Source organism: Mesitornis unicolor, unplaced genomic scaffold (genome assembly GCF_000695765.1).
Source record: "Mesitornis unicolor isolate BGI_N332 unplaced genomic scaffold, ASM69576v1 scaffold46819, whole genome shotgun sequence".
NCBI classification, from domain to species: domain Eukaryota; kingdom Metazoa; phylum Chordata; class Aves; order Mesitornithiformes; family Mesitornithidae; genus Mesitornis; species Mesitornis unicolor.
The window spans coordinates 39,813-64,047 of record NW_010208800.1 but is presented as its reverse complement, the minus strand read 5'-3'; the positions used below and the strand labels follow the sequence as shown (position 1 = coordinate 64,047).

The following is a 24,235-nucleotide window of genomic DNA, read 5'->3' as shown; positions in this document are numbered from 1 at the left end:
ATCAAGACTGTGTGTATATGGAACAAGCCTGATACGGGTGAAGATGCGATTTCTTCCTTTTATATGAATGCTCTTGGTTTTCCAAAGGGGACCACTGCCTCTTGAGAACAGCAAATGTATTTGGATGCGTCACACATTTAGGTGATTTGGGTGTATTCCCTTTCACTGCTCCCAAATTAGAAACCATTTCCAAGCTGCCGGTGGCCTTAAAATGTCCTCACTCTTGAGTTTCTATGTTCGAAATTCAGATGGGAACAACAACGTCTGTAACATATTTACTCCACATGTCAAGTTAGAATTTGTTCACTTTCATTTACAGTAATACAGGTTATCAACTTGCATCTTATTTTTTGGTGATGTGAGGATCTGTTTCTGCTTTTCCCTTCAGGATCCCAGAAGCAAGCACAAATTTAAGATCCACACGTATGGCAGCCCGACCTTCTGTGACCATTGCGGGTCACTGCTGTACGGGCTCCTGCACCAGGGGATGAAGTGTGACAGTAAGTGGAGTTTTGCTGTGCTGCCTAAAGGGTATTTTGCAAAGTAGAAACACTGGGTTACAGCTTCTGATCTCTGTGAAAAATACCGTTTCATATGTCAGCTGTTAGATTTCAAGTGGATATTTCAGTACTGTCATAATATACTAATGAAAATCACCTCTGTTGCTGAGAACGTGGCGTGTCGGGTTTGGTGCGGCTGAAGAGCGTTTGCCGTGGAAGCTTTGAGGAAGGTTGGTTTTAGACTGCTCAGGTAAATGCACTGTAAAACTTAAATCTCAGTTCAGTTGGTAGCCAAGGTGCAATATTTTCCTTGCATTTCATTTCTGCTGAAAATAGAATAATCAGTTTAAATGTAACTCACTTCATTGCTAATGCTGGCACGAATGCACTGTTTTCTCAGTCATATTCCCAGGAACTCTTTATTCCATTTTCACTTCATTTTTTCCTTGCACCTCATTAATTTTATCTTTAGGTTTCTGAAGTAGAGTATTTTATTCTCTGTTTATTCACTGTCTACAAAATGTATTGCAAGATGGAAACTAGCCATGTTGTCTGGTTGAAAACCATGCAGCTGTAATCTGAAAGTCTCACCAACAGTTAAACATTGTAATCTTGACTTTCACTTTGCTCAGTGTTTGCAGTCTAATAATTTTATTAGTTTCTCATAGCTGTCTGAACCATTTTCTGTGCCCACAGCCTGTGATATGAACGTTCATAAGCAATGTGTAATCAACGTCCCAAGCCTCTGCGGCATGGATCACACAGAGAAAAGAGGGAGGATTTATCTGAAAGCTGAAGTCACCGGTGACAAACTGGAAGTAACAGGTAAACAACTCATTTGGGGATTTTGCAGGGTTTATAAATCTGTAATACACACTGTGGGTTTATGTACCTTGGTCAGATCTTTGTGTATTAAAGCCTGTGGTGGAGGATTTCCCTTCAGAAGCGTGAGGATTTCATTCAACGTGGCCTTGACTCAAGAAACTCTATGAACTGGTGTTCATAAAAATAAATAGAAAAATATATGCTGTAGTAATAGCTTTCAAAACTCAGGCATATTGATCAGAAAATGACTGTAATGTTAATTTTTTGTGTAGGAAGCAGCCCAGTAGGATAGCTGGCTGTACAGGAAGTTGGCCATCGTCTTGAGAACACAAGAGATGCTCTAAACTTTCATCAGCTGAGGAGTTGTTTCCTGCATCTCAGAGTATTTCATAAACAAAGGGCACTTGGATTCAATCCCAAATATTACTCCCAGTGAGTAATAAAATAAAAAGATCACCACATTCTGTAAGGCTGTGGTTATTAAGACAGGGAGGGGAGAGAGGAAGGAAGGAGAAGGTGGCAGCTCGTTTCCTTGAAGAGTTTCTTCAGAACTTAAGTGTAAGCTTTGGTTGTGCACAGCCCTGCCCCACCAACCCATTCCAAGTCTGGAGTTGCAGGAAAAATTCTGGAAAATGGATTTTGCAAGTTAAAGGACTGCTTTGTCCCCCTTAAAAGGCACATAATAGATTGTTTAAATGCAACCGAACTTCCTTGTGCTGTGTCAGAGTGGAGTTTATCACTCAGGATCTGCAGGAGGATTTGTATTTACAGTGTGTCATGTTTTTTCTATATGTGCTTTCTATTTTAGCTGGGGTCCACTGGCAATTAGTGTGCCTGATGCCTGAGCTGTGAAGTTGGTAGTGAACTTTATTGCTCATTTTTCCTTTCTGTTGGAAACAAATATGCAAAAGTTGTTCTTTGCCAATCAGATGAGAGTGCATTTACTCTAAGGGAGACCTCAGGGCAGGAATTAGGATGGACAGAAGTGAAATAAGGGAAGGAACACCAGAAAACTTTGTTCGTCTTTTTAGTAGGTAGAGGCAAACAAATCGAACAAATCTAAATTCTAAAAGAAAGTCCCAATTTTTTATGGCTCAGAACTTTAAGAAACTTGCAAAAATGGGCTGTAGTAACTAAAACCAAATTAAGTATGGTATAACTGAGGAAATGGAGTAGAATACAGTCATAAAACACAAGTTATCAGAAGCTTTTCTCTCGGGTGAGTGGATGTCTTAGTGTGGCATCAAGGTGACCAACACTGCTTCTCCAGTGAAGAAAACTTGCAGGGAACCCATCTTAATATGTGACAGCAGAGGAACACTGATCCATCTGTAAATTGGGTACTGCAGGAAACTGAATTCAGTGTGCACACCGTGAAACAAGACCAGGGTACGATGCTGTTGCTGTCGCCTGTTTGGGGTTGCAAAATGGAGTTAAATCTGAGGGGAAAGTTGTAGCAGGACAAAGGAGGAGGTTTCTTAGACCATCTCAACTTCTGTCTTTGTTTCTCGGTGCAGTTGTTCACAGCCTGTGAACGTTGAGTGCTGGGTATTGCTTCAGCCTTGCTCAGTTGAAAGGCTAGAGCCTAATATACACCAAAAATATGTTCCTTCTCCCTCTGCACTTCTCTGGAGAGTGAATCTCAACGGAGACTCGACCCCATGTAGTCACCATAAAGGAAACCAGCCCATGACACTGCATCCTCACAGCTGACAGCAAACCTCCCTCCCGTTGCTGTACTCATTCATGGCTTTGTTTTCTCTGAAGCCGAATACCTCCACATTCTCCTGTCAAACCTTGTAAAATGCACTGAAAAGGAGAGGTGTGATAAAATTCAGTTAGAAAGGATCAGAACGGATCCCAGGTGATACTTAATTGTAGCTTAACTTTTCAAATAGCTTCCTGGCGGCGTAGGAGGGCTAAGTTTGTCCAAGGTACTGTCATTAACAGCAAGTAATGGCATTTCAGAGGTGGTGCTGCAGGTTCTCGCAGGAATTGTACCGTGAGAGAGAACTCATTTGAAAATCATCCAGGTGACAAAATCTAATACTTGCATTATTCTAGGCTGCTTTGCAGCAAGGCTCTTAAATATGGCTTAAACTTTCTGACATAATGCACATAATTTGACAAGTGACATGAACACATTTTCTGATGATTCAGCAGGTTTCTAATCCTTTCAGGGACAGAAACGTTTGTCACAAGTCTTTGTGGTACCAAAGCACTCCGAAACAATTACACAAACAGGTATTCTTTTAGTTCACAATTGTATTTGAAAAGGTCTTGTCTGAAATATAAATACAGTAAAATCATTACAGATAGTTTGTAGGATTTATTCCTAAGCTCTTTTTGGTGAGAGTGTACTTGGCAAATGCTGTGGCTTCTGTGTTTATAAATAAAACATTTCCTTCCCACGATGAAGTTGATTTCTGGACAATAAGGAAAAAAGTTTACTGTAACCTTGTTGTGTATATAACAGTTGTGATGCTGTTAAGTTGTTTTAGTTGAGGCTTGTCAGCACCTCCAAGCTTTCCGAAAATTTCTTTAAATAAAAATGACAGTTACCCTCAAACTAAGCTTTTAAATTGTTTTTTTTTAAACTGTACAGTACAGACTAAGCCCAGACCAGGTGAAGTTTCAGATGCTTTCTATGCATGTTTAACTAAAAAGGAAATTAGCAGTTTTCATACTGCAATGCAAAAATTTCCAACTCCTTTTCTCCCAGTACAGCATTGCTTCTAAAATATTTACTGACATATTTACTGGATATACAGTTCCCAGAGCTGCCAAGCACAGTACCGCTGCCTTTAGCCTCAGGAAAGGAGGTGAATTAAATGTCCAGGGTAGTTTAGGAACAGCAGGAAAAATAACCAGTGTTCGGCTGTTTGGTTTGAGCCTTTTTGAGAGGAATTACTCTGTACATGTTGAACTCCTTCAGCTGAATTCCTGAATATCTCTGCTCTGCATCCTGTTGTGGTTGTTAATTAGCTCCTGCGGATTGGATTCTGTCGTAGCTCAGCCCTGATTGCATGAGAACGCTTGTGCTGCTAAATGCAGAGATGCCTCTGGGATTGGCATCTTGCAGAAACCTTCGATGGGCAACCGAGCCATCCTTTTTATGGTAAAAGCCCACGGAGGATGCAGCTCGCTTAATGATGACTGGAAGATACAATTGGTCACTTTGGGGTTTTTTTGGTGGCTTGTCCATCCAAAAAAGGCCACAGCACACACTCGCTTACCAAGCCATAAAATAAACAGTACTGGGTTTTTTTTCCCAGCGAATACGAGGAAGGAGACACGGCAGAGCACTGCCAGATGGAGTTGGCCAGTGGTGCAGTCAGATTAGCTCAGACATCCAAGTGCTTTGGCAGGTTTTGAGTTGAACTAATGGTGGGAATGATTCAGTCCTGTATGTAAACATACTTAATTCCAGTTTACTAGGTCAGGTCTCCAATCTGGGCGCTTAAAGGTAGACTTACAGCCTTTTCTGTGTGAACATCACAGGCTCTGCAACTCAGACTCTAAATTAAACTCTCCTTTTTTCACAAAGGAGTAGGAATTTTGTATTTATATACTTCACCAAAACATCACTGTCTTCCCAGGACTAGCCAATATGCCACATTCAGTGCTCATTTTTGTTGCAATACTTAAATATCAAGGGTTCATTTTATAGCTATCAGATTGAGAGTTGCATTGGATGTTAGTAGTTTATTGCAGTAGCAGTAAATCAACGTGGTAGCTTTCTTTTTATAGGAACTCTCTTGAATGGCTTTTTTCGGAAATCACTGAATTCGTGAGCCTTTCATAGGTTGGACTGGCTTGCGTAGTTTGCTTTTAGGCCTCGTAAAGCAGGTTTTGCTATTCTTAATCTGTGCTTTTTCACTGAATTTTCTTCTCCTGATGTGCGTTAAAAGTTTTGTCACTCTTACAGATACTTCTTGACCTATCTTATAATTTAGAGAAATTCTGAGTGAGTTGGTAGGTGGATGAATCACAGTTTAGGGTTGGTTTTTTTCGTATTTTATTTTTGAATTCTTTTCATAGTGAGTAAACAATAACCTTTGTGAGAAAATAACCCCATCTGCTGCACTGACATGTAAAAAGCTGCCACGTTATCGGAATCCTAAACTGTGCCCTATCAGTTGCTGGGAGCTGGGTTTGACAGCAGCTGACAATAAAAAACTGCCCTCCCGACACGGGTGCCAATTTAGAGGCAGGGTGTTACCAACTCCCCGTCAGCTAATGCACCCTGCCGTTATATAAACCTTATTTTTATCTATATATCTACACAGGTTAGGGTTTTCAGGGGTTGTAAGTGTGTTTTCATTAGTTAAAAGGATACAGAAAAACTGGTTTTATTCTTCAGTGGTGCTTGTGTTGGTTAAAAGAGGAGGAACCGTGGCAGGGATCTCTCAGAGGTTGGGAGGACGTAGCGGGCTCTCAGCAATCAGCTCCCTGGGAGTCCTGCACTCCCCGCCGGAGGCTTTTCAAATTATTTATGAGTGTCTGAATGCTGAGCCACCCGATGGCACCGCATTTTAATGTCAGCTCACACCGCTTGCTGTGGGCAGCCAGGTCAACAGCCTCTGCCCAAACCAGCCTGAGACATCAGCTGGAGGATTTTGACACATCTCTGGATTCTCATAAAGATAATTTCCTTAAAAGACCCCACCACACACACACACACACACACACTTTATTTGCTGTTGTCTTGGTCAATATTAGTCTCTGTCTTTGTTAGCATTAATTTAACAATATTCTGCAACTGATTTTAAAAGGGAATGTATATGAATATTCTGGCTATTTGGCCAGCTTTTAGTACCAAATACCCATAAAGTGATCCCCGATAACTGCTTGCATGTGGGAGGCATTTCTGATGTGTCAAAGAACGTGAAGCACATGTTTTATCTCGCTAATATCTTCTCTCTTTTCTGGCATTCCCAGCTTCTGCAGGGATGCAGTGTTCGTTAGGGAGCTGTGCCTTTAACGAACGCCAACCTCTGCAGCAACTCATTGCTTCCCATTTCATTCATTAAATTTACTTTGCCGGGGAGAAATAGGCAATGCATAGCATTTAAAAGAAATATTAGTTCTTCATAAATGTCCATCTGTGTGCACATAAAAGAGAATTAACTAAAATGCTGCTTATTTATTTAAGTGTATTAACAGATCAGAATTAGAAATACCAGAATCTTCTTCAGGAAGTAATGAGAATTATGGAATAATTTTTTAATGCTTTATTGTGGGGAGACAGAAATGTTACGGTGTATTGGAGCTAACAAGGGCCTCCCTTTTCTTTCGTTTTGCTGGAGAGCTCACCAGACCGTTTGAGACTTGAAGCCTCTTCTGAAAGCAGCTGTTCGCATGCAGCCGAGAGATTTGTGCTCTTCTAAGTTGCCTGTAAGGAGTAAAAGATTGGCAAGAAATGGCTGCTGTGATTAGTAAACTGTTTTATTATCAACATTTGGGAATTCAGGAAAAAGGTAGCTCTGACTCAGTTGAAAAGGAACTGAGTAAACTCATGCTGCTGTAGTAATGCAGCTTTGTTATAGGGACAGAAACTTTTCTCATTTCATTCCAGTTTACTCATTCCTATGAATAAATTCACTTGCTGGCATCACAAAAATTACAAATCCATGACTGCATATGGCTTGCAACTTCTGACCTATACAAATCATGGAAAACGTTCTGGTTTTATCATCCTCTCTCTGACTTCCTCAAAGTTCTGCCTGAATTTCTTCTCTTTATGTAAAATGTCAGTTGCTCCCTGCCAGCCCACTCTGTCTTATTTAGATATTTATTTAAAGTACAAATACCTAAGAACCAGCTCTGTATTTGCTTATGTCTTTATACTATTCCTGGAGAAGTGGGCGGCCCCGTTTCAGGCATGGTTTCTGGATAGATACTGCTGGGTTAGAACAGAACAGCCACAGGACAGCTGTTAAATAGTCCACGTCTTCTGCTGACTAAACATTTACCATCTCTTCTTCATTAACGATGAGGAGGAAAATGCCACGCTTTTTTCCCTGTGGCAAGTTGACAACTTTCTGTTTTTCTGAAGGAAAACCTGCGCGAGCTTGGATTTGTTAGAAACTTCAATTTATACTTCACTTGGCTGTCTTTTCATCCGTGTGCATTCTTAGTCCCCATTAAGAGACTAATCTGGTCAAAATGTTAATAAATTTAACTGTAGCACCTACTCTGCTCAGTGCAGAGGTCATTATCGTACTTAATAGTTGTGACAGAAAACTGGCAAGTGGTATTTTAGGTTTCTGTCCAAGCTACTCTCCAAGTGATGCTGAACTCTATCTCATGTCAACCATCTATAAAGTAGAGTAACAGCTCTATCACAGTGTTGAGTTTAATTAACTAATAATTATAAAGCAGTACGAGGTTGCTTGCTATCATTACAACTAGAGCCGAATTCAGCCATGTAAGTTGATTTATTTTCTTATTTTTCATTTAACTTTTTCTGTTTCAACCACACAAAAGAGATAGTGCCTTTGGTGGGGAGGGGAAATCTCTTCTTGTCAATCCTCTTATAGACCTGTCCTCTTAAAAATAGGGCACCCTTAAAGAGGTGGACCCCGTAGATGCTAATTCTTTACAAGCAGTGTTTAGCACAGGTATCATCATGCTGTTTCCTCAGGAAAAGAAGTGCTAAGTCCATTGAAGAAGGATGTCTAAGGGTACTAATTATGCAGAGAAAAGTACAAATGGGCCAGGTATCTCAAAACAAGGAGTGAGATCATGACTTCCTTGGCAGCCTCTATTTAGTGTATGTTGCATCTTTCCTTCACAATTCATCTTTGAGCTCTCTTTTTCTTGTATATAGAGGGGTTTTTTCTTTTTCTGCGTTTGCTGCCAAAGCAGCAGCAGTGTTACCCGTGCTGCCAGGTCCTCCTGCCATCAGTGGTGGTTTCTGGGCTGGGCAGCCTGTACCAAGGCTGGACACTGATGGCTTTCTCCAGGGAGCTCTCCACAGCAGAATGGCTCAGCATCCACACAGGCAGCTCCTCAAAATTTCACACTGAGCATCTCCAGGTAGAATTTAATCATAAAGGATCAGTGTGATGATACCGTGTTAAAATTAAGCCATTTTGTTTGAGGAATTTTAATGAAAAAGTTCCTGGTGTGTATTTCTGGGAAGCTATACAACTTGTAGAGAGTTCTGCTGCTCGCTTCTGCCAAACTACGATATAGAAATAAATATCACAACATGGATTCTGAAGTAAAAGCTCATGTACCGAACTGACTGCTAGTGCAGTCACAAGTGCCATGTACAAGAAGACAAAAAATGTTTTAAAAAACCCTACCAAAATAAAACAAATATAGAATGAGAGAGTGAGCGATTTACATCGAAGGCTTTCACTTCATCCTTCAGTCACTTGATGGTTCTTAGTCCCTTTGGGATTGTAAATATTTAACTGAAATAAGTTATTTAATCTTGATGCGATTCCTCAGAAGTATTTCAAGGCCACTTTCAGGGTGCTATATTTTAATATCGAGTGGAGGTTTTATTTCATGGGTTGAAAACAGAAGTGGTTTTCCAGCTGACCGCTGGGTGCAGAGTAAATGAGAGTGGAGACGATTTCTCTGCGCTGAAGCTATCATTTCCCTAATTGCAAAGCTGTGTCAGCTCTATACAGGGATTGCAGAGAACTGCGGATGAAATGCTCTGCAAGACGCACGCCGATTTCTGTCATGTTCTTTTAAAACTCAGTGTATTGTTTCTGGTACAATTATTTGAGTAACAGAGTTAGTGAATAGAATTACATTTCTTTTAACATTTTAGCCCATAAGTATTTTCTGTCTCTGATTTTAAAAAAAGAAATTTAAGTAAAAAAATAACCAGTATCAACTGTTGATTCAAGGTAATGTGATTCCTTTCCAGCCATGATCTAATTTCAATAATTAATTTACATCACGGTATCTGTTCTGCGTGAGAATTATGTTGACAAATAAACCAGTGTGCTCCAAGTAAGCAGCTTGCATTCCTGTGCTCTGTCTTCTTTCTACAGCTATTTTGGCTATGTTTTATGTGGTGTTTCCCTCTTTCAGCTCATTTTACCACACATAATACTCTCTCATTAAATAAACAGAGCAGGTCAAACAGTTTGAAATTATGTGTTTTTAGTGGCAGTGGCTGTTTTTTTCCCTGAGGATTTTCCCTCTACAGCTTGAATCAAGTGGTTAAGTAGTAAATTTGCACTAAAGCACTACTAAGCAGTTATGGCACGTGGAAGAACATAATCATTATGAACACCAAAACACTCCATCTATTGTGTATAAGGAAAATGTCAGCCTAGAGCTGCTTACATCAACCTGTTAATATACCTGGTGTATAGGAAATGGAAGAGAACCCTTATGTGGGTTTGTAAATCACCTTCAGTGCTGTGTTATCATGGGGATGTTGTCAACACCACAATCTTCCATTTCACTGGCCTTGAGTAAAGCACACCAATATCTGTGCTGTGCTTTACGTTCATTGTCCATCTCTCTCTGTCTTATGGAAGCAGTAGTACACGGTTTGCAATCCACCACAGCCCTGCCTTCCTTTCTAATGAAGAACAAAGGACATTTTGATGTACTTCAGCTGGTCTACACGCCATTAGATGGTTGCCTAAAAACTGTTTCCTTCTTATTCTACAAATAATGAGAGTAAACAACACATTATAAAATATCTATGTTGCTTGGATGCCTTTCAGCCTCCATGCTGGGAAATAGCAGGTTGAGATCCTAGGAAGGTCTGTAATTTTTGTTTATAACATGAAAATGCCATTTAAATCTGGGGGAAAAGGAGGAGAGTGCGAGCAGTAACTGTCTGTTGCTGAAGATCCTGACAACTTTTTCTGGGTTTTTTTCCTGATTGAGTTTTTAAGTGACTCTGAAGTTCAAATTTTTGTAGGAAATGTTTTCTGTCAAGAAATATTAAGTGACTTTAGGGTTGATCTTTCCTAAATTTCCTTTCAGATTTCTTCAGTTCCGTAGGTAAATTTAAAAAAGCCCTTCTGATGCTGATACTGCGAAAGCAGCAGCTTCTGTCAATCCAGAATAGTATCCCAGACAGACCCTGTCACTCCAGAATGGTATCTCCAGTGACTCACTCTTAAATGCTGGCCTTTCTGCATACCCTAGGAACCACGTCACCCTCAGAGGTTCCTGTGATTTCCTTCCAGGAACAATTCTAACCTTAAACTATAAATCTCACAGAGGAATTCCCAAATGAAAGCTGCTTTCTGTCCAAAACAAGCCCAGAGGATTACTGCTCCCAGCAGGTTTTGAGATGCCCTGTAGTGAGCTCTGAATCCCCCATCCCCACTCGATCACTGCAGTTCATCGCGGCACAACCGGTTCAGGTGGGATGGGCTTTCACAGCATCCTCTGAGGCTCAGCAGAAGCTGATGGCTGGATGCTGTTCAATCAGAATTAACACCTTACGTGTTCATAAGTGTCATGCGGGTGTTGTGCTGATCCTCTACAAGAGGGAGGGAAGTGTTGCTCCAGACTGAAACCCAAAAGCTGCTGAGCCTCCGTAAATGCCTTCGTAACCCGCCGTGGCCTGCCACATAGGGATACGGCCTTGCGGGGAATGGCACCCAGTTCTGACTATTCTTGTCTCTCTCTCTTTGGGGATTGGCAGCAACATGAGATATATTAACTCGCTTTATGTCTTCTTTTGACATTGTAAAAATAGAAGCTGCATTAACATTTTTGTGCAGCTGAAGTTAAACTCGTCTTCTCTGCGCTTTTACTTTGGTTGCTGTCATGACATAATGCTTTCAGCAATTCCATCTGACAACTAATGAACCATGAATCCGAGGGAAGTTCAGCATTCGAGATCTTCCAGTGATGGATTTTATCAAATAACCCATCTTGCGATGTCTCTTGTGATCTGCCTGTTGCCCTTATAGTATTTGGCTGTAGTGGTATAACCCAAGACTGATGAGTAAATAAAAGCACAAAGAATTGCTGCTATAAAAATTTATAGTGATGGATTTGGACATTTAATCATTCCATTTCAGGAAAAGAGCTGCCTGGAAGCTGCACAGCATTTGAGAATTGCTCTTCCCTCCTGTCATTTCTCTCTACCATTCTTATAAATTATCACTAAGTGCAATGTTACTTTACAACAACGAGTTTCTTCCATGCCAAGTCTGACAAGTGGGTTTCATGTCTTACTTGTTTTCTTTTTCAGCATGTTTCAATAACTCTGGTTTAACACATTACTGCATTCTTAATAGTGATTTGTTTTATGTTTTATATTGACAGTGCGAGAAGCAAAAAACCTAATTCCTATGGATCCAAATGGACTTTCAGATCCTTACGTTAAACTGAAGCTCATCCCAGACCCTAAGAATGAAAGTAAACAAAAAACAAAAACCATCCGTTCTACTCTGAATCCAGACTGGAATGAGGCATTTACTTTGTAAGTTAAATGCCTTTTAATGGAATATCTTTGTGTGGATTGAATCATTTATTTCAGCCTTGCACTGAAAACTCCTCTATTTCTCTCCCTGTTAGTAAGTTAAAACCTACAGACAAAGACCGGCGGTTATCTGTAGAGGTCTGGGACTGGGATCGAACAACCAGAAATGATTTCATGGGATCTCTTTCCTTTGGGGTGTCAGAGCTGATGAAAATGCCAGCCAGCGGATGGTAAGCTTCTGAACAGAGAGCAGGAGAGCGTATATCACAAGAAGTTTAAAACTAGTATTTGTCTTCTGTATTACTTCCTTTTTTGGAGCTTTTCACTGTGTATCATGTTATAAATTCACTGAAAATGCAACTAAACCTAGGAAACGTAGGCTATATAACTAAGAAGGATAATAAAAGGAATGCTTTTCTTTTGTGTTGTTCGTGAAACTTCTGCTGGAGCCAGGAGCTGCTGCAAACTCACTTCTGTGTACATAGTCTTGTGATATGAATTTTATTTTTATCTCAAATATGATCTATTCATTACTAAGCATATCCTGTTATATATAGCTCTGCAAATTCAAAGTGCATGGGAACTGCTTTTATAACGCTATCTTATTACTTACAAAGCATGGGGTAGAATGCATCCCATCTTCTCAAAAAGTGCATCTCATCAAAGATAATTGTGGCTGGAGATGAAGGTTCTACCAGGTTGGTATCTCCCATCGTATCATAGGGTGGGGGGAAGAATTTCCATGTCCATTAAACTGCCTTGGCACTTAGTTTGGGATTAAAGATCTAGTTTTACATTAAATATATTCTGTTTCTGAGTTTGCTTTAGATCTTGGAAAGCAGTTCTTTACATACCTGTGACACTGATACAAACCACACACAGACAGCTAAATCAGGTTTTAAATCTAACAGGAACATGACTGCAGAGGCATAATTTATTCTCCTATGTGCCACAGGTACAAGCTGCTGAATCAAGAAGAAGGTGAATATTACAATGTCCCGATTCCAGATGCTGATGACGATGGAAACGCAGAGCTCCGACAGAAGTTTGAGGTGAGGATTAAACGCAGATGGGTGCAACTATATAAGGCATACATCTTTCACTTTGTCACAGAAATTGCCTGTTAAAAAGTTCTATAGTAGAGCGTTACTATTTCTGTTGCCTGTGACAGCAGTATGTACCTTTGGGTTCCTTGAAGATTGGGCCAAGTCATTTAATTCAGGAGTGGTATCATTTTTGTGACAGTTCAGCTTCTCTGCTGTGACACTTCTAAGTTGGTATTTTAAAATATTTTATGTCGAATATATGTAACAATTTCAGTGTCTTTTAATACTTGCTGCAAAACCTGCCAGCCTCTGTCACTAGTGCCTGTAACACTTGACAAATGAAATTCTCAGAAACAACAGCGTTTTAATACTCGGAATGTTTCACACTAAATGCGGGGTTTTGTTAAAGAGAATATTTACAGTGTTAATTACTGATAATTGGGAGCCTCAGAATCTTTGTCGAAGGTTGTCATCTGAAATTCTGATATCTTTAACGTGGGTATGGATGTTTTTAAGGATAAGAGCTATTGCTGGGTATGTACAGAAGCACTGAAGACAAGCAGTAATTTCTGCAGTCTTCCTGCTGTCTGTGGTGCAGGTTGGAGTTGGGACTCACAAGCACGGCTGTGCTGGGTTCAGCTCATCCAACTTGACTGCCCTTCCCAGCTGCATACGCAATATTGAATTTGAAATATTCCAACCTACAATATTGGTTTCTTTTTTTCTGGTCGTACATTTGTAACTTCAGTCTAGCTGTTTTATCCAGAAAGTAATTGATCTACCTGTTGTGCATAAACAAACACTCAAACCTGTTCCTTTCAACCTGAAATGGCAATTTTTTATGTTCACCATCAGGCAGGATTCTCCATTGTTAGAGTAAAAGATGGGTTAACCCAAGAAAGTGAGGAAAAACGGCATGTGTTCAACTTTCAAGAAAGAAAAAGAAAAGGTGCATCAATTTCTTCTGAACACATTTGGATCAGCTACCATACTTTTGTCTGCAGCATGAGCTATGATTTTTGCTGTACATTTGAGAAGTATTTGAATCTCCATTTCATTTTCCTTTCTTTGCAATTGTGATCTGACCAGTGTGATTTTATTTTGCTGCACTAGGTCATTTTCTATTCAAGATCTTATTTACTTTTTATCCCCCCTAGAAAGAACAGTGTCAACAGTAATTCTTTTCACCCCTTGCACGTCTCTGTGCAATATTCAGAGGCTGGAATTGGGTACAGATGTAGATGTTGGTGATACAGGTATGGAAATTTACCCGTTTTTTCTCAGGACAGAGATAGCACAAAGATAAGTCACTAAAATGATCTATTTTAAAGTGTCAGTTATTATATATGCAGTGTGTTTGCGTATTGAATTTACAATCTCTTAGGTTTTTTTCTCTGAAGCTTATTGTAAATACATGGGTTGCAGAATGAACAGCCAGGGTTTATCTGTGTTCTGTAACGAAGTGGAGTAGAAATCCTGAGAGGTGACATCTTGTAAAGTCACTGGACCGGGGCCCAGGAACAGCAGCTTCACTTAGGGTCAGCTCTGTCTCAGAAATAATTAGTCTGTCTCAAAGTCTAATTAGTTCAGCTTCAGCACCGTGTATCTGAGGCTTTCCCTGCTCTGGAGGTAGCCTGGTTGCTGCTATTTTAGTGGTCTGAATTAATGAAGGGAGTAGGCTTTCAGGGAACACAGGGTCTCTGGGAATATCATTTACAGAGTTGCATAATGAGCAGTTTTAAACCGTAGTGACGATACATGGGAATACTGGGAGCCAAACAAAATGTGTAATTATGACCAGACCAAGGCTGGTGTAATGCAGTATTGCATGGTAAAAGAATTTAGGGTCAACCTCCCACTGTCTCTCAAAGTTGACTGCTGTGAGAAGGAATGGAGGAAGGAACAGAGAAGAGCAGCACCCTCCACGTCATGTTCAGCCTTGGTTTCAAGGGGAATTACTGTGATGGCTTATAAAAATTAACAGCACAGATGTCTGGATGGTGGCATTTAACTTATTAGCTATTCTGGTACGGTGCATAAGTGGTGCTGACTCTGATCATCTTTTACGTTCCTTTTCTTATCGTTTATATCTTGGCTTACATAGTCATTTTATTTTAGGTACCCTATACTGGGGAACAAGTAGATAGCGCTGAGAGATATGTTGCTATTTGTGATTTAGTGACATCATCTAAATAAATATTTCCACTGTTCCGAAATCAGCTTTGAAACCTTACAGGAAGAAGGTTGCAGATTTTGACTGCCATTTTACGAGGGGAGAGTATTTGTCAGGAAAATAAGGAATATAGAGAGCCTGAGAGGTTGTACTGGGCTGTCGTCTTATTTATCCATTTATAGAAAAGAGTAACTGCAGACTGCTTGCTAATCAAGTCTGCATTTGTGGTTCTTGGTCTGCTGTTCGATATATGACAGTGTGATTGATATCCAAGCTACGTTGATTTAATTTTTAGTACGAAATTACAACAATTTCTGCAAAAGTACTGCATTACTGATATCAAATACTTGAAATGAATAATGGTGGTCTTCAGAGTAAAGAGGAGCTATATACAGAGCCTGAGCAATGCAGGAATAGAGAAACTTTAGGATGAGAATTGCATTGCTTAATATTAAGAAAGAATAAGAGTATTTCTAGGTTATAAAAGATCAGAGAACCAGTAGATGTGAAATTTCCAAAACTAATTTCTGGTCTTAAAAAAAAGTCGAAGACATTCTTAAAACTGACGTTGCCCTTTTGACCGGAGTTTAGAAATGTGTCCAGATTTTTTAAGTCATTTATTCAATGTAAATTGACTATAAAATAGCCGTAAGATATTATAAATAAGTAAAAAAAGAATAGATTCAAACCTCCTCTTCACTTACATTTGTAATTGAGCAGTAAAAACGATTTGTCATGAGAAGACGTTTCCTCATGGCCCATTCTGCCAGGTCTAACCCAGTTGAAAAGTTAACACCTGACTTGTGCCCGGTAGTTTTAAATCCTTTCCAAGAAATGGGACCAAACTGGAAAAGAAAGAGAAGAGCTGAGGACGGTGGTTTCGTTAATGGAATCATGCAGTGACCTCGCTAGGGACTTTTAGATTTTACTACAAGGAGTCTTCTTTTTATCTACAGTCTATTTATTATGTATATGAAGTTGTGCTGCGTGTAGAAAGTGAGGTATATTATGCATAGGTGCAGTGCAGTGTTTTCTATACAGCAAATTTAAATCAATCTACGTCTTTTCTGGATCTCAGCTATCACTAAAACTTATGCATCAATTATCTGCTCATTTAGCAGTATGATCAAATCTGTCTTCAGTGATTTATAGATGATACATCATTATTAATATTTAGAGATAAAAATACACTCCTGTAGGAAGTGGAGGCAGGATAAAATCTGTCACTGTTTTTCATTTGGCTTTAACCTGTGCTTGTGAATTCTCTCTCCGGAATGACATTATTTGTGGCCATCTCCAAACGAAGCTCCTTTCTCCACAGGCATATTCAGAATAATTGTGGCTGCTCCATAATTGTCCGTGCTGAGGTTGCCATGGGAACTCCCAACAGTCCCAGGTGGCTCCCTGGACCCAAACTGGCAAATCTTTTAACTGCAATATCTACTATTGCTTACATACTTATTTTCCTGGTATAGTATTTTGCTAGTCAAGGAAAAAACCACAATATTGAAATAATACAGCTTTACTGTATTTTTAATTATCTATTTTTGCCATTTAGGGTTTTTTTTCCTATTTTTCTTTAATTTGGGGAAAAGAAACGTGCAAATTCTGAAACTTCTACTGTAGGAAGTCATTTCAGTTTTGTCAAGCCCCGTTTCCTGTAATTTGCTGCTTAGTAAAGCAATCCTTGTTAATACTAGAATAATACTGGTTTAAAAGTAGGCTGGTTAATTATTCTGTCTGTCCCCTTCTTTCCACATCACCATCATGGAAAATGTTATTAAAAAGAAAGCAGCTGTTGTGCTCCGTATCAATGGGTTTTTTTAATTAAAAAAGAACAGAGTAGCTCTAATCCTTACATGTGGAGACATTTACCAAGTACAAGGTATATTAAGTGATGGGAGCAATCTGAGTCACTACAGTCAGCTTTGGTAATTGAAGTGATCCAGGCAAATTGTTATGAGTTAATAGGTTAGTGCTCATATAATCTTCATTTTAAGGCATCTGTGGGGAAGGTATGTAATAGTCCACCTGGTACATACTCTTCACATATCAGACATTTTCTCTTGGTCTAATTATTTCCTTTAGTGCAGCTCTCTGTGTGTTTCAGTAGAACAAATGGGTTCCCTTAGTTTCTGAGCGAGCTCAGGCTGCTCTCCCCACCGTGGGGATCCACACAGGACCATTCTGGTGGACCGTGGGAGGTGCTTGCTTGGGGATGTACATCCACATCCACATCCACATCCACCGCTGTGGCTGCTAGCATCGAGTTAGAGATGTCGGCTGAGGCATCGGGTGCAAGTGGCTTCTCATGGCTGTGAGTTTTGAACCATTCCATTTTAGTTCAGTGAATAACAGTAAAATTACACCACAATAAGATGATGTTGTTCTGTTAAGTACTTTTTCTGCAGTCGATGCTAGGAAAAGCAGGTACCGTTTCCATCTACTAGTCAATGCTGTGGACCAGATCCATAAAACCATGTGTAACAGAATAACCAGACAGGGTGCCCAGGGAGAGTGGCCATACTGGTTTTATGCTCTATTTGCAGTCTCCCCTTTCTGAGATTGATCGGGGTATTACCACACGAGTCGCTTCTTGAGCTGCCCTGTGCTGGGGAAGGCTGTGCAGGAGGTAGACCTGTTGTCTCTGTTTGCAGACCAAGCAGATCAGACATAAGGAGAGAGGGAACAGGATTCAGAACAGGGTAGATATTGCATCCAGAAATTGGAAGTGTACAGTCAGTGGTGACATTTCTGTGACATCTCAGTGCTTCTAAACATAACTGTTATGATGATCCTCAAGAAAATGTCTTTCAAAATGCCTTGCCATTCTCAATGCAAGAACAGGGACAATGTGGTGCTTGGCCATCAGGCTTGGTTATAAATACCTAGAACCTCTCCAGTGACGCAGGAGCTGTAGATATTTCTGCTTCTGATGTGCTATGAACTCCTCCAGTACGCAGGGCAGCATTTTGTTTGACCATAGTTTTGTGTTAATCCTTGCACAGACATGAATTTGTGTACAAGTGGCCTATCTCAGTCTGTGTATGGATCTGTTGCATACGGAGCTAACGTCCATTTACACCATCAGGCCTCTTTTGGCAGTACAACTGGTGTTAAACTGTATTTGAAAACGTCCACAGGTTTCAAGGCACAATTAAAGCTTTCTGATGAGTTTCCGTGTTGTTACATTCTAACACTGAAGAAACCTCATTCATTTATTTATCATTCCCTTTCTGAACATCAGTAAGTCATTGCAGTTTGTTTCCCTGTAGGTGCTACATTTGCTGTATCTTTAACATTCCCTTTAATTTTCTTTAAACAGCAAAGCTGTTTCTGGCTACTGTATTAGAAAGGAGAAGGGCGGTCATTTCTGCATTAATCTGGCGTTTTTCTGGTATTCAGAACAGTTTTAGGTCAAAAGGACATGTTCTTTCTTTTCTTTAATCAATGGCCAGGACATCCTAGAGCAGTTTTAATTCTGGGTAAATGTGCTGCAGTTGCATAGCCATGGCTTTAGCAGAAGCCTCCAGGGACTGGTGCAGTAGCTTCTGAAGAACCCATCGAGTTTCCTAATTAAATATGATCTTTTCATTCAAAAAAAACCCTATAAAGGAGCTTGTTAGTTTGTTAATTTGTGAGTTAAGTTCTTCAGGTCTCTGTGTAAAGCCATACAAAGGCTGTGAAAGAAACATTTCTTTTAAGTCTTTGAAGGATGGTGAGGGTTTTGCCCCAGAGCTGTTACACTGCAGTTACTTTACTCTTTTTTGAAATAAATAAAAGATACGATCTCTACCATACCCTTACCTTAACCAGTATACATTCCTGTTTCAAAGCAATAACTGTAACTTCAGGCAGTCAGCAAAGGTGAGGTGGAAAAGAGAAATAACGTTGCTGACACTTCAAATTGTAAAAGAAAAGATTAAATTTACTTTTCAGGAAACAGACACTAAGCTGCACTGAAATCATGACCAGCCAAAATATCACTGGCACATCAATCCGCACTCGTTATGTCTATAGAGATATAAAAAGAAGAGCTGCTTTTTTTGGCCGTGGCACTCATGCCTATTTTTAAATTGTGCATATTTAATCATTAGAGAATAGTTTGCAGCATTACAGCGATGCCGTTAGATGACTCCATCTGTTCTATGCTATAGTTTGGCATGGGGAATTCCCATATGCACTGATCTGGAGGTTTCCCATCCACTCACCAGATCTGAAACTGGAGAACTTGAAATTTCTTAACCAGACGGCAGAAAACTCTGCTCTCAGTTCGTATCAGCTTGTGATTTCTAGAAGGCTTTTCTCAGTTTATGCGTTGGGATTTAAGGTGAAGAATGTAGGTAGAAAATCATCTTGATACCAGCGATTTCTGTATCTCTTCCATAAGTTTAAATGTTTGTTTCAAAACAAGGCAAAAAACCCCCAAACCAAAGGTTTTAGTCGTTAAGAGCCCAGCCTACGCACGTCTAGACGTACATGTGGCTTTGTGCATCGCAGCGGTTGGATGCATTGGGAATGTCCGTGCATGAAGCCTGTGTATGCACAAGGTTGAGGTGGCCAAGGACGAGCAGTTGCGTGCGGCCCCGTCCTCCATCGTGCTGTGCCGTGCTCTGCTCCTCGCCCTGGGGCTGATGAACACCACGGGTTCTTTTCCATGATTTCTCTGTGCCTAACGGATGTGTCCATTTCTGTATTCTCGCTGCTGTGTCTGTATTTATTGACTTCTGCTGCTAATTGTTGTTGTGTTGCTTTGCCAGCCCTGTACTAACGAAGCAGTGTTTCTCCCTTTCCTGTCTCCTCCAGGACTGTCATGTAAATATCCACTTCTTCAAGGTAGTTTTCTCCTACACCTTTCTCTTCACACAACCCTCTCTACCAATGCTTGAAGTTTATTAAATTCCGTTTCATCCTCACCATGTTTTAAGGATGCACTTGGTTTTTCCCCATTTTAAGCTTTCCTAATGGATTAAAAAAAATGAAGTATGAATCTTCCATAATTTGTCACAAAATACCCCCCAGATTAGAAGAAAGGGGTCATTAGGGGTCATTATTTAATTAAATTAAATAATCCACACAGTGGAGGCAATGTGCCATTCCTTTTGAAGGAATTAGTTAAATGAATGGCCCCTTCTCACGGAAGATGGAAAATGGTGCATCTTTAATTAGAAAGACACTCATGGATCTTCAAATAATTCCACAGATCAAATAATGCTCATGTTCGCTGTATATTTAAGTAGATACATTTACATAATACAGCATGCATGTTTTATGATATAATATACTGCATATGTTGCTGTATGTTAGCTGGAGTATACTATATCATAAGAGATATTACCCATGTGCACAGATGCTCTGATACCTGAAATACCCATTCACCTGTTTATTTCCCATTTTACTTCTTTCACTAATGACCACCTCACTGAATTATTGCCTTAAAAGACACATTTCAGCATTGAGAACATACATGTGTGGACTTTCCATTTGCATGTGTCCCTAACAGATTCTCTTGCTTCATTAGGGCAAAGTTACTGACACAAATCACAGTTTCAGTCTCTTTTGTTGGTAAAGTTACGATTTAAAATTTGAAGTTTCTGTGCTGTAAACTGCTTTAAGAATGTATCTGAGGTTATTGAAGCCATTATCATCTTCAAATAGTACTTTTACAATTTACGTTGACCTAGAGCAGTTCACACGTTATAGCTCAAAGCTTAAAATACTTGATTTAAAAATCCAGTTTTGGTTTTGAAGAGTTGCTTATGTTATTAATGCATGATTTTACCAAATGTTTTCAAACTGAACCAAAAAAACCAAAGAATAAGACCATTTGTCATTGTCAAATATTTCCTAATGCAGTGATCATTTGTCATGCAATCTGTAACTTAGTTTTTCTTAACCTTGATACTTCATCTGGTATCTTTAGCTCAGAAAAGCCTTTACAGAAGAGGACTCCCCTTCCTCAGTTCTTTACACCTTTTCTTATTCGAGAATGAAATCACACATTGCTTTCATTGATGAATCTTGTTTAACACAGGGAAGTTGCAAGTTTCTCTGTTTAAATGTATTTTAAACCAGAGCAAAAGCTACCCTGGAAAAACACATCTGGGACAAATACGAATTTATGTCTTACATCGCGTTGTCACTTTGTTGTAAGATCCAGACCTTGAAGTGCACTGATATAAACTGGCAAAAGTCCTCGGTCAATTCAGGTTTTCATCATAGGAGCGCACCTGAAAAAAGAGCTGAAGGGTTTCCTACAGCTGCTGCTTCATAGCCAAAATTCATGTTTAATCCTAATGAATTATAAACATGAAACCAGCAAAGAAAGTTGGTGCTTTGATGTCACCTGGGGACTCAGAAATTCCATTTTTTCATGAAAAAAAAAGCTTCCTTGTTTCTTGTCTGTCTTTTCTCCTTAAATTATTACAAATCCCCATTCTGGTTGCTGCTGACAGTGACTTAGCAGTGCTAACCCAAGCTCAGAGGCGTCCCAGCAAATCACCACTGACGTTAGCGGGGCTTGGGAAATAATTCTGTAAGTAGTCAGTTTACGTGGGACTGCTGGGGAGGTTACGTTCCCAAGTTTGCAAGATTGGAATTGAAAGGAAACAGCAGGAGCAGCTGAAGAAGGAAGGCTGTGTTCCTGAGGGTAACGTAACGCTTTGGAGCTGGAAACCAGGCAAATGTACAAAAATGTACAATTTTATAACACGGCAAATTGGAGAACATAAATACTTGAAATTATCGGAGACTGGGAAGGATCGCACACTTGTGCTGCTTTGGTTCTGCCAGCAAAATGTATATTTCAGTGGATTATTTTCAAAACATCATGCAGAAAGCACCTTCATGTGTTTGTGTGTGTTAAGTAATTCCCCAGCATGGTAAGACTTGGATACAGAATCCCAAGGTTTTAAAATCTGCCCTAATCTGCAGCAATTTGTGGCTGTTGCGTTTGAGCTCAGGGATTTGCACTAAGATCGGGTAGAGCTGAAGCCCTTCAAGATTATTTTGGAACAGATTACTTTTTAAAAATTTATTTTTTGCCCATATTGGAATAATTTTTATGCTTAAAAGCAAATTCTACACTCTAGGGTTTGGGGTTTTTTTAAATTATTGGAAGTCAGTAGTTATTTGCATAGTTAAAAAATGAAGGAGCATATAAAAAGCCATCTTTGACACTTAGAGGTTTGCTGTTGTAGCATCGTAGCTGTTGTTCGGGTTTTTTACTGCTGCTCTCACAGGATATTTCTGCAAGAATCCTTGACTGTTATTCCTGGGCAGCCTCTTTAATTACATTTCATCTCGTTAGACACTGCTCTGTTGCAGGAGAGAGCGTGTTTGGCAATAAGGGCAGAAAACAGAATAGACTCAGGTGGCCCCAGGATTATTAAAGAAGTTAAACATCTTGACAGTGCCAACTGGGTAACTGGGAACTCGCTCCTCTCTGGATTTCTCTTGATATCCCTTGTCCAGGGCAATATCCCCTGAAACTCTTGGTCCTATATCCCTTGGTAAATTCTATATTTCATAGTCATTTGACTTCCATTGTCTACATTTTGTAGGGGATATGGTTACCTTAATGTTGTGCCTGGAAAATTTGGAGATTTTGAAATAAATCTTCTATTCAGGTACTTCATGCAGTTTTCATTTCTAGACAGCATCACCAAAAAAATTAATAATAAAATAAATAAATAGGGAATGTGATTATAAACCCCTCAAAAGACACACCTCTGTTGAGATGCTGTATGGTGTGTAAAGCTGTTATATTGTCCTTTAGGATTCTCTTATTGCCTTCAGCCGAAGTAAACATCTATTTAACACAACCTTTAGCTTGAGAAATCTCTCCTTGGAGTGAGGAACCACAAGGGGTCAGTGGAGAACACGGAATAGCTCCCAAAGCGAAAAGCTGGCTCTAGCAAAAAACGATTTAATGCAAGTTGTTTGTATGTGTATGTTTAGAAATTAAACGGCTTTTTTGATAGAATTCAGTATAACGTTTTTCATACAGCCCTTTATTCAAGATTTTTGCCTGGCACTGGTGATAATTTTTCCGCTAATCAAAATATTTAATAATTTGGAGCTGTGAAAGCGAGCACTGCCTCTGCTCACCTTTATGTTGCTCAGTTCACTTCCACCTTCAGGTGCCTTGTGACTTCTGTAATTCCCTGCCTTTGCTCCATTGTGCTCGGTGTTATGTGCTAGGTGAGAGCAATGGACCTCCGTGGCAATCTCTGAGTCACGACGTGAAATTATCTCATGAATTTGGTGAACCTGCAAGGCATTAGAAGAGGCCCAGGCTCCAGACACACAGCTTGCGCTAGGATTAGACAAAATAACTCAGCTTTACTGATCATCCCGAATTCTTTGTGGGACGCTGCTTTCTCTTCTGTTATTTGTAACGCAAATTAATTAAAGGATGCTCTGATATCGTTGTTCCCATGTGATGAGCAAAGCAGCGCAGTGTGTGGGTGGCCTTCAGGGGTGTGTTTCCTGTGTTCTTGGATATGCTTTCTGCAATTTTAATCCTTTTCACATATGGCACAGTTTTTTTCTTCAGGCAAATCCTTTCAATAAATTTACTATTACTAACCTAAACGGTAAATATGACACAAGTTTAAGGGGAGGAGGAGAGGAAATGAGGGAAAAAGTAAACTGAAGACATAAAATACTCCATATTTAACTCCTAGGTAGAGTTTTATAGCCCTCCCCATTTATATTTTGATAAAACATGCTGTTTGCCATAATACCCTTTTACTAGCAACAGGAATGATAAGGATTTTTTTTCCTACCTATTTTTCCTCTAACTATTTTAGCTATTGAAGTAAAAACACATTTTCATTCTTATATATTGCACATTTTACTAATTGTGTCGTAATTCACCGTAGGGATGTCACCATCATGAAAATAAATATGAGTATGCAGATAAATAGCTTTTTATTCATTCACATAGTTTCAGTCTTCTCCTTGATGCAAAGAAGTTTTGCGAGGATGCAGTTTCATTGAGGAATATATGGCTGAAAAATGATCTGTGTGCATGTGCATTCATTTGTGCAATACATTTCTGTAATGTAGTTAATGAGTTATTTGTTCTTGAAAGGAACAAATAAATCAGTGAAGTGGGAAGAAGCCGTGTGTTGCCATCTTCTCTGTAAGCATTTGTTAGGCCAAGGTTAGAAGCACAAGAGGCAGAGGGTTGTGTCTTTTCTCTGTTTCACAGGAAATTTAATGCCAAAGCATCTCCCCAGATTGCTCAGTGCATATTTTG

At 39.7% G+C, this 24,235-nt stretch overlaps 1 protein-coding gene across 1 annotated transcript in view; it reads left to right on the top strand.

Moving 5' to 3' along the window:
- Positions 1 to 388: 388 nt before the first annotated feature.
- LOC104547069 (protein kinase C alpha type) overlaps positions 389 to 24,235 on the top strand; it is a gene marked incomplete at its 5' end in the record, with an annotated part of 50,205 nt that continues 26,358 nt past the window's right edge. Inside the window, 5 exons of the mRNA XM_010192627.1 lie at positions 389 to 500; positions 1,197 to 1,325; positions 11,595 to 11,751; positions 11,847 to 11,981; positions 12,707 to 12,803. Coding sequence (XP_010190929.1) covers positions 389 to 500; positions 1,197 to 1,325; positions 11,595 to 11,751; positions 11,847 to 11,981; positions 12,707 to 12,803 — 630 coding nt within the window. The remainder of the gene's footprint in view (positions 501 to 1,196; positions 1,326 to 11,594; positions 11,752 to 11,846; positions 11,982 to 12,706; positions 12,804 to 24,235) is intronic.